Source organism: Sinocyclocheilus grahami, unplaced genomic scaffold, assembly GCF_001515645.1.
Source record: "Sinocyclocheilus grahami isolate Dianchi unplaced genomic scaffold, SAMN03320097.WGS_v1.1 scaffold28.1, whole genome shotgun sequence".
In the NCBI taxonomy this organism is placed as follows: Eukaryota; Metazoa; Chordata; class Actinopteri; order Cypriniformes; family Cyprinidae; genus Sinocyclocheilus; species Sinocyclocheilus grahami.
Window position 1 is genome coordinate 1,115,517 of NW_015505207.1, and position 10,823 is coordinate 1,126,339.

Below are 10,823 nucleotides of genomic sequence, written 5' to 3' on the forward strand. Positions count from 1 at the left end.
ACACCGGAATGAGAGTATAGTTCATAGCCATATCAGCCTAGAAAATCACAACTTTTCATTTTCTGTCGGTCTAAGTACACGATGTAACTACAGAAGAGTCAAGTTTTAAATAGGAAAAATATTGAAACTCTTTGGTCATTTTTGAGCGACATGCTAACGGTCTAATCAGATTCAATGATCTATGCTAAGCTGCAGCTAAAAGTGCTACCGCCAGACCCGGAGATCGGCTTAATGGATTCGAAAACGGTAAAACTCAACTATTTAACTCTAGGGGAGTTGGAAAATGAGCCTATTTTCAGGCTATTATCTCATGATAGCCGCATCCAGGTTGTGTACTTCTGAATAGCATACTACTCTTACTATTTCTACAATACTACTATTTCTATAGACTACTATACTACTTTATACTACTACTATACTACTTAATATGAAGTATGTTAGAATTTGATTCGAAATACGTCCTGTATTCCATCAAAATCCATTATAACGTTGAGAGACAGCAGACGGCGCCGTTGAGTATTCTTTTTTTTTGTGCAGTAGCCTAGGCCACAATTTTTTTATAAAAACGTGGCAGTAGATGTGTGATGATGTGTTTCCAGTTCACTATACTTGCAAAAATCACTACACATGCAGTATTTAATTTTACTTATAAATTAACCTTCACATGCATAGGATACCTTTGAATTCACATAGAATTTTACAAGTGTGTTCACCCTAAACACACCCTGAACCTCACCCTTTACTTGCTAGAAATGTAAAGAATGCTTTGTCCACAGTAAATTATCTGGACTGAGTGCGACTGTATTTTGTGTTCATATTCCATGTTTGGTTTGAGTTTTTAAATAAAATTAGTATATACTATATAGTGGGAGGCTGGGGCTGGTCGTAACCCAAGAGGCAAAAGACAAATTTTCTTTTATATATATATATATATATTTATATGATTTTATATAATTTCCATTTTCACAACCGGGGTATGTTGTCACAAAAGAAAGATGACTTTCAAAAATATGAAATATTCACTGGAGTAAAAATTGTGAGAACTACCTCTAAAACGTTTGACTATTAATATACCCTAAGCCGGAATAAAGTTGTCAGGCCAGTGCTGTGTGTTTCCTGGAAACAGGGGAGACAGAGATACACACACACACACACACACACACACTCAAGTGAACGCCTCCTATGGCTGCTGCGGCCACTCCTCCTGGAACAACAGCACCCTGTTCTCCAACGCCGTTAAATGACACAATAACGACTGAAAAGTGATGTACAACGACTTTAAAGGACTCCAGCTGATCTTCAACTTCACGCAGGAGGCGTCTGGTCTGTCCGCTGCGGCGTCCACAATCCGAAGCGCTGGGACTCGAGAAATCTGCAGGAATAAAACGCGCCTCCTTCAAGCAGTTATGTAGCCTATTGATACACGCACGCGAATCGCCGAACTTCATATATGGATTATTCCAGCCCTCAGACCCTTTGATTGGATGTTTTTTTTTTATCTTTAAACAGTGATTTTACCTTGGAATAAAAGCTAAAATCATCGCTGCAACTTAAAAGCCATTATGTTTTGTACTTAAGATCTCCAGGACACACGATCCTTGCGCACTTTTGACTAAAAGCGTGAGTGATGTTTCCAGCTGCTTTCACACATTACTGACCCGTGCAGTATTTAGGCATTTGGCGGTATAAAGGCACTGAGTTGTTGCATAAAGCAACTAAAGTCTTTGTCCCGGAGCCCTTGGAGAGATGGAGGGACAGGATGGCAAAAGGAATAATGACAGTAATCAAAAGGCAGACAAAAGGTTTGCGCTCTGGTACATGGGCTGGTCGTCTCTGGACAAGCGGACCACGCTGCCCATGCTGCCCTGGCTGGTGGCGGAGATCCGGAGGAAAAGTGAGAAGAACGAGTCCGGTCCCGCACAGGCCAGAGAAGTTCAGCTGTATCTCTCGCCTCCTCTGATCCGCTGCGTGCCAGCAAACAGCAGCAACCCGTCCGTGTTCATATTCGAGCACAAAGCACAGTTTATCTCCAGGTTTATCCACAATAGCCATGACCTGTCTTATTTTGCCTACCTTATCAGAAGTCAACCCGATAACCCCGAGTCTGAGATGGCATGCCATGTGTTCAAAGCATGTGATCCAAACCAGGTATGTACGGTCACTCATTCAAATATTTTATCCGTTAAATATATTGATCAAACACACAGTGGCTATAGTTTATAAATAAATATTTTCTGAGATTTGGTTATCGGTGTATATGTGTGTGTGGGTGTGTGTGTGTGTACATAACACATATTAGAAAAAAGTAATCTTCATTCCTTTGAACCCCCCATTTTTGTAATGCAATTTTATAATAATTTTATAACAATTTATAAAAATGAACTTTCACAATGCCTGTGCCAATGCACCCTGGCCTTTAGTCTGCTGTATGATTGACATGTCTTTGTCAGTTGGATAAATGCCAGTATGTTGGTGCACCATTGCACCAGAGGAATTAGATTTACAGAGCATCATGTAAAGATGGGCCAGATCTCTCCTGGCACATGCAGAGGAAGGATTAATCAGATAAACTAGACAATACACACTTAGAATATTGAAATCCCCCTCCCGATCCTCCGCTTGCTAGCTGTCATACTGCCTTGAAACAATAATAACAACCTTGATGCACTGCACTTACATCTGAGTTCTTGGTTTCATGGTATTGATTAGAGATTAGTTGTAATGTGACCCTAATGTTAGTCTGCTGCTGAGCTATATTTGAGACGCCTGTTCAATGCACTTTGTTGGTCTGAGTAAAACATGGATTTAAACATACACGTGTGTATATGCAATGATTTGCTGTGCATTTTATTACACGTTTACAAGCATATATTTTTGTTGCTCTGTGAATTTTAGTTGAAAAGTAATCCCTTTTTTTTGCACTTGCTACATTATTTATGCTATTTGTACTATTGTTGTACAATCTCAGAGGTAAAAGTTCTTAGAAGTGAATGTGAGGAAGGGAAAGTTTCGGGCGTCCTGTGAGTGCACGTTGAGCTCCAGAGGCAACATACATCACCGTCATGTGTTATGCAAGAAAAACTGTCTGGATAGCAACACGTTCTAGATGGTCCATAAGGAATGTGTCTTAGCTCACGTCTTAAGATGGCTGCTGGCTCATTTTGAAGTGCTACCGTGCACTATAGTCTGTCCTGTGTTCAGAGACTGAACTTGGCTGGCATTTCGCCATATAAATATCTCCTACTCCTAATGCAGCCCGATCAATCCTCTCCAGATGCCTGCGGAGTGACATAGTTCAACTATTAATGCTGTGGGGGAACCCACTGGTCCCTTATTTATAACTCCACCTTCAGCAGAATAGCCCACCCAGTGTAAGGGCAACAAAGTAAGGTTATGTTTCCTTTCATAATGATATACTATGTGCACACAGATGCCTGGCCTCATTTTACTGATAGAAATGAAAGGAAAGCATTATCTGTGATTATGCGGTAGTATGTTGTTTATGCTGCGGGCAAGAAAAAATGGCCGGGGTTCCTCTGATGCATTTTGTTCATTGTTTATTCATTTTAAGATGGGGCTATTTGTTTTGCTAAAACTATTTGTTTTGTGGTTTGGAGTGATCTTCAAAATATGAAGCACAATCAATGTTGTACAGGATATAACCCACTTAGACCTCCAAGTCAGAGTTTCAGAATACAGTACAGTGTCCTATTTTATCCAGCTGCCCTGATTACCTTCCTGGTAAGCATAATTAGAATGCCTCCTGGCATGCCAATTTACATCCATACATTCAGTACAGGACTTGACCGGTGATTTGAGTTTCCTTATGTCTTAGACTAGCGTGAATTGTGTTTGGTACTGTTTCAAACTAGGGGGTGCTGGGGGTTCACAAAAATCTGAGAGAAATAAAAAGATTTTGCGCAGTATATTTTTGCAGCCGTCAAGGTTAATTTGTGCTTTCTAAAGACTGGTCAAATCTCAGAAGATTACTTTATTCTTTATTTCTTTTGAAAGTAGTTTTTAGCAGTGTGGTGGCAAAAAAAAATGTGTATAAATGTGTTTTCACATGAAAATATGTAGCTGCTTTTATATTTTATGAAGGCGTTCCTTTGCATAGGGAGCTTCATATTTTGGGGTCCATGTCATCAGGAACTTTAAGAACCTCTGATTTACAGTAAGTAATTCAGGTGAGGTTGAATGAAGCTTGACCTTGGGCCCTGCAAGACTGAAAGTGCAGAATCACAACCATTGTAGTATTTCATAACTGAGCCTGCCTTCAAATATTCATTAAAAAAATCCTCATAAATAAATTGTGAACCTGCTTAAAACAAGAGCACATCTTTCTGTGCTCTTTTCTCAGTTTTCAATCTTATTTTTATGTGGCTTGACTGGTAAGTTTCTAAGAAGCCTCCAGTGCTTTTTGCATTTTATATCTTAGTTTTTAACCTCATGCTTTGAGGACACCGCATGCTTTGAGGGTTAACTTCGTGACATACAACAACTAAAAAAAAATAAAGGTAAACATGTCATATATCTTTGGAAAGCTGAGATTCTTGTGATTCGAATGATGCAAACCCTTTTAACAATCAACACAGCAGGTACAATCAGTGTCTTTGTCAGATCACCAACAACCAAATAAACAATAACAAAACTGAAGGAACTTACCTATGAAGCCTCCACTAATTCATAACATTCCAACAAAAATGGTGTAGTTACACTGTAAAGGGTCCAGACTATCCAATTCAGTGAAATATTTAGTCCATAACACATTTATATGTTGATAAACATCCACAGAATGTAGTAGTATCATTTCAAATTAGCTGACGGAGCATCAAATCTTCTTCTTCTTTTTTATGATGTTTAATGGCGGTTGACAAACCAGCTTTTGGTGCATATTCCGCCACCTACTGCGATGGAGTGTGAGGCGATGATATCAAGGGAAATGCTAAAAAAAACAAACAAAAAAAAACCTCTGCCTATATTTTATTATATAAATTTGTTCTTTTCAGAAAATTAATAAGAGCTTTATGAGAACTGTTTAACACATTCTATAATGTAGCGATCAAATCTTCGGCACATTCTGAAGTATAGCTTGTTTTCACATGTAAACATTACAGATTTATTGATGTCAAAATGGCCGCTGACCTCTGCCCTTTTGATTAAATTTTGATTGCCCCATTTGAACCAATAGCTGCATCTAAGAGGTGTTAACAGGCAGCGATAGCCAAAAAGCTCCCAGGATGAAGGATGGTGCCGCCCTCTCTTTGATGGCAGTAGATCGATCCAATTGCATCAGAGTTTGCAAATGACTGTCGTTTCTAATAGCCAATGAACTTCCGAAAAGATTAAAATGCGGCTTTAGTGGGACAGTTCAACATGTCAAGCGCAGAAGTCTGTGCGTATAGGATTATAGTGACTTGTGCGTAAAGAGCGCTTTGAGAGAGTTTACAGGTGAAATATGTTTAGAGGTGATAAATGGCAAAGAGAACGAGAAAAACAAACCTTTTGCTCTAAGAAGTTGTTGAACAATGCGCTCGGCCTGACAGTAATGACGTTTTTGACGAATTGAGCGACGTTTCATCCATTGACTTGATTTGAGGTGTTCTTGCTAACTTCTGTCATGTGTGTTTCTGTGTGTGTGTGTGTGTGTTTTATATGTGTTTGTGTTTTGAGGTGTTCTTGCTAACCTCTGTTGTGTGTGTGTGTGTGCTTTATATGTGTATGTGTTTTGAGGTGTTCTTGCTAACTTCTGTTGTGTGTGTGTGTTTTATATGTGTTTGTGTTTTGAGGTGTTCCTGCTAACTTCTGTTGTGTGTATTGCTTTTTTTATATCACAGACAATAATCTGACATTGTATTGAATAAAGACTGGGAGCAAGTCAGCAAAAAGCCATATACTGAGGGACATGATGACAGCACCTCTGAAAAAAAATCGTAAAAAACACTATAATGTGTTTATGCTTCAGTTACTATATGTCAGCAATTATTGACAGTGAATCTGGATAAGAAATTGAATAGCTCTAAGTGTAACCTTTCATTAGAGCTCAAAATTATGACTGTACATTAAAGCATTCAAGAATTGCAGCATTTTATGTGTCGTTGGTTACAAAGGGTCATTTGGAGTCTCCAAGTGGCCTTTTTTGGGAAGTGCCTAGACATAAACTTAGATAAACATGTGTAAAACACTCATTTTCTAAGGTATTGCTATCAAATTTAACATTTGGCTTGGTAAGGCTTCATTCTGTGATCCCATTGTATTTTCCAGCTAATAGCTCCCAGCTATAGTCATCTGCAGGCATCTTTTTACAAAACAAAATTTAGGCGGATTTTTTTTCTTTTTCAGTGTGTTCAAAGTTCTATTACTCAATACCAATAAGACTTACCTTTCAAAAGAGACCAAAACCATGCATATTCTCCAAATGGTTCAAGAACAGCATGCAATTTACTTTGGGTATGCATTTTTTAGGCATTTTAGGCAAATTTTACAGGAATGCTAAATGAAACAGCATTCTAATAAATTCCTATCAACCCTTTAAATATGAGGAGTAAGGTCACACATTGATGCAATTTTGCACATTCATAATAGTAATAGTTATTACTATTAAAAATAGTAATAACCTTGTGAAATAGGAGGTCATATGCACTAATCAGTGGATTTGAATTTCATAAATTTTTAATGAAAAGCAGGAATTTCTTATTACAGCTCTTTGTGTTTAAAGAGAACATAAAATAATCAGTTTAAACTATTAATCATCCACACAGCTTTGATACATAAATCAAAGAGGCTTAATTTTCCTCAGCTGGTTTCAAGTGTCTGTGTCACACATGTCTTATAAAGCTTTAGCCATACACCGTAGCCCAAAAATGTTTGAACCATTATCTGCACTTGAAAAAATGTATGAATGCCATTGCATTAGGTTACATCATATAAACCCAAGTGGCATTTATCTGTAAACATTAGAATGCTTCACAACAGCAGTTTGTTTTAAATTGTAAAAGAATATATATGCTGTTCAGAATAATGACAAAGTATTTGGACATTTTCTGATTGTCAAACAGTAGTAAAACATGTTCATAGTTAATGTAATGAACTACACCTGTGCTTAATGTGCTAGAACACCTGTGTCTGAAGTCTGATATTCTGTCATCAAATGCAATGACAAGAATTGGATGCAGGAAATTCACAAATGAGAGAACGGGAGGGAAACGTCTTTTCATCCTTGCATGTTTGGTTCAGTGCAGATAATTCATTAGACTAAATGCGGTTCTAGCGTCATCTTGCAATTAAATAATTCAGACCATTTAGGGGTTTATAAAACACTGTCGTTGATTTCTGGTGAGGTCATTGAAGTTTCTTGCAAATGTGACAAATGGTTTCTCTCTCTCTTTTTTTTTTTTTCTTGCACACTGGGCTTGTGTCCTAAAAACAGCAATAGAATGCATTGCCTTTCCACTATCAGATCAAAAAATCTGCTTTTGGCAGATTATTCAAGCTGGTTAAACTAGGTAGTTAGAGACTTTTTGGAAATCTCTGAGTGTTCATGGGAAATAAGCCATTTGTCAGTTGAAAACAAGCAGCCACACCCTTTGTGCTGCTTACACAGGCAGCCCATTGCAGGAGACGATTGCTTGAATGATTGTTTGCTTTTCCTCCTGATCTCAAGGAGCCTTTTCTCCCAGCTGCACTGTGATTTTCCACAAGTTAGCCGTGGGGTTTTAATGAAATGTTTGCATTAAACCGAGCCATATTTACTGAGAGCCGTGCAGTGGACCACAAATGTCTTAGCTGTCTTCATTTTTAATCCGGGCTCCTTGTGAAGATCTTGCAATAAGTGCATAAAACCAATTGCAAAGTAAAGAAAAGTGCTGCCTGCCCATGCAGAACTTGCTGCTACAATACTGGCCTGTTCTGAGTGGTTGCCAGGGTGTTGCTATACGGTTGCTAAGGCATTCTGAGTGGACTATAATGTGGTTTATAGGGTTTTCTGGATGGTGACTTTCCTGTCCTCAAGTCTCTGGTTCTATTTATAATTCAAGTCTCTCCTATGCTTTTGCACACTCTTTATTGTCAACTAGGTGAAAATTATAAGTCTGATTGCTTTGAAAAATAATAGCACACTTCCTCAATAAGCCACATCGTAAATATCACATTATGTTCTGAAATGGGTTAGGTTTTTGTTCTGCCTGAGAAGAACCCATAACATTTTTTTTTAAATAATGTAATGTAATATAAATATTTATATTATAGATGTAGTTCCATGCCAGTTATTTGGGAAAGCAATGTGTCAAATGTCCTTTGCAGATGTTTGCCTCTAATGTGAAAGTTTTCATGGGTTTCAGCACATTTGACAAACATACCTGTCTTTATCTTTGTAAAGATAGACCAGTTTGCACTGTGTGCAGTTATGTTTGGCTTACTCTCTATTACTGCCTTGAACAAGTAAGTAATCCATGTGACCTTGGTATGGCGCCTTGTATTTTTATGCGTCAAGCACTCGATGGCCATTATGAGGCTTTAGTTCCTGAAAGATTTGTTTGTATCGCCTGGATTCTTGTTCACACTACTGCTTTGCGCTCTATGTGCACTTTTAAACATGCTAATGTGTCTCAGAGCTTGGTGTGTCTTACTTTGAAGGAAATGTCACCTTCGTTTGAACCATGACTGAAACTGTTTTTTTTTTGCTTTAACATATTCTTGTTAAAGCATCATGTTCTCTACTCTTTGTTTTCTTTAATGTAGCTACAGGGATTTACAGTTTACAGAGTCTCAGAATTGAATCTTATACCAGGCTTGTGGTAGTCATGTAGATCAAGCCAGCCAAGCATGCTTTTCAAGTCTAGTCTGAGCGGGCCTAGTGTCTGTTTGAAGACTGTGGAGCTTCATTTCTTTTCACTTCAGTCTTGTTGGCACCAGGCCCAATTCTGTCACCAGACTGCTTTTTGTATTCTCTCAACAAGATGTGTCTTGCTGATAAATCAGTTTTATTTAATGTTGCCATAACCTTGTACACACGTGAGCTGGAGAGACGTGGCAGAATATTTTTGAGCCAAGCAAAGGCACAAAAGATCATGGTCATGGTATATTTTGAGGTATATCTTACACTCACACCAGTTTTTAACCCAAAAATATGAATGTAGAGTGGAATATGGACAGTAGGGACCATGGCCCTACCAAAGTTAAGAGGCTACTGAATAATCTCTGCCATTTCTATTGATCCCAGCTGTGGCTAAATTTAATAAAGCTACTGAATGTAATTCATGTCATGTTTTAATTTGTAAAATTAAGTATTTTATTTCCCATAAAAAGTACACTTAAGTGTTTCAAAGGACTCTGTCTAGCTCGTGACTGTGCATGGGTTGTTTTGGGAATGATCTAAATGCTGCTTCAGTTCTGAACCCAAACTGCTGTAAATCACAATTTATTGTCCTGTGCCTTTCATTGAGGAGCCACATCAAAAAAGAATCTAAACATCAAAAACTAGAATCTCAAGTTTTCAAAAAATGGTGCATCAGCAAAATGTATTGGTTGGATTGACAAACTATTCTTAAGAATGAAATTCTTCTTAACTCATAACCCCCCCCCCTTCTCCCTCTCATATTTAATGTCACCATATGTTATCACACAGTGCTTTTCAAAACAAGTACCAAGCTACTGACAGGAGGTTTTGTAGCAGATTTTAGTTTAGAATATTTGTCTTGATTCTGAAATTCTCATAAAAAGATCAAACACTAAAAACATTTCTTACTGTTTTCTGTCTTATGTAAAAAATGCATGTTTTGAATGTGTATGTACACTGACGTGATGTTAAGGCAATAAGTCACTCAATTTCATGAGTTACAGTGATTTTACCATAATTAAGGTATGTTTGTAGTAGGGCTGGACGATTAATCGAAAAGAAATCGAAACTGAAATTCAGAAACTCTAATCGACATAATTTTCCCATGTCGGTTATTTTGTTTTTTTAATCCTATTAATACTTCCCCTTAAAGGGGTCATATGATGTTGCTAAAAAGAACATTATTTTGTGTAGTTGGTGTAATGAAATGTGTTTATGCGGTTTAAGGTTCAAAAAACACATTATTTTCCACATACTGTACATTATTGTTTCTCCTCTATGCCCCGCCTTTCTTTTACAAAGCTCATCGGTCTGAAAAGCGAGGTGTGCTCTGATTGGCCAGCTATACAGTGAGTTGTGATTGGCCGAATACCTCAAGCGTGTGACGGAAATGTTACGCCCCTTACCATACTGTGATGCCATCTCCTCGCTGGAGCGAGATGAGACAAAAACATTAAAACCCATTATAAACAAGGCATTTGTTGCGTCCAGTGGGGACATAATTATGGATTATAATGACTTATACTGTCTTTTTACGCATTGCGTTGCATCGCACCGCGTAAACATAAAACCATATCTGCATTTGTGATCGGAGAAATGACAAACAACAAGCGCTACTCTACACTGCTCGATACTCATATTTGAATCGTCATTGGCAAATTCTTAAATATAAAAAACGTACTTACAGTCTGTGAGTCAGAACAGCCGGCATTTTAGTCTACTCTTCCAGGATCAGGAAATAGTCCTCCATAAAATGTGCTGCACACATCTGATTTATAGTCGTGTCCTCTTTTGGAAGTCCAAACAAAGTAGTTTTGCTTTCACAATGAAACACACAGCGTCACACACGGTGGGCTAGAGTGAGCGGAGGCCTAGAGTGAGGAACGGCCGGCGGACTAGAGTGAGCGGAGGCCGGCGGATTTGACGAAGGAGCGTCTGGCGGGCTTGCGGCAACCACATGTGACGACCCCGGGCTGGACTCCGCTTC

The 10,823-nt window shown here is 38.3% G+C and overlaps 1 protein-coding gene across 1 annotated transcript; it reads left to right on the forward strand.

Annotated features, from left to right (window-relative positions):
- The first annotated feature begins 1,156 nt into the window (after positions 1-1,156).
- LOC107569419 (TBC1 domain family member 4-like) lies at positions 1,157-5,873 on the forward strand. The gene is made up of 2 exons (XM_016255521.1): positions 1,157-2,148; positions 5,838-5,873. Exons 1-2 carry the CDS (start codon positions 1,747-1,749, stop codon positions 5,847-5,849), a joined length of 414 nt encoding a protein of 137 aa, XP_016111007.1. The 5' UTR covers positions 1,157-1,746; the 3' UTR covers positions 5,850-5,873.
- The last annotated feature ends 4,950 nt before the right edge of the window (positions 5,874-10,823 follow it).

Coding starts and splice junctions, on each gene's coding strand:
- LOC107569419 (XM_016255521.1), top strand. CDS start 1,747: ATGGAGGGACAGGATGGCAAAAGGAATAATGACAGTAATCAAAAGGCA.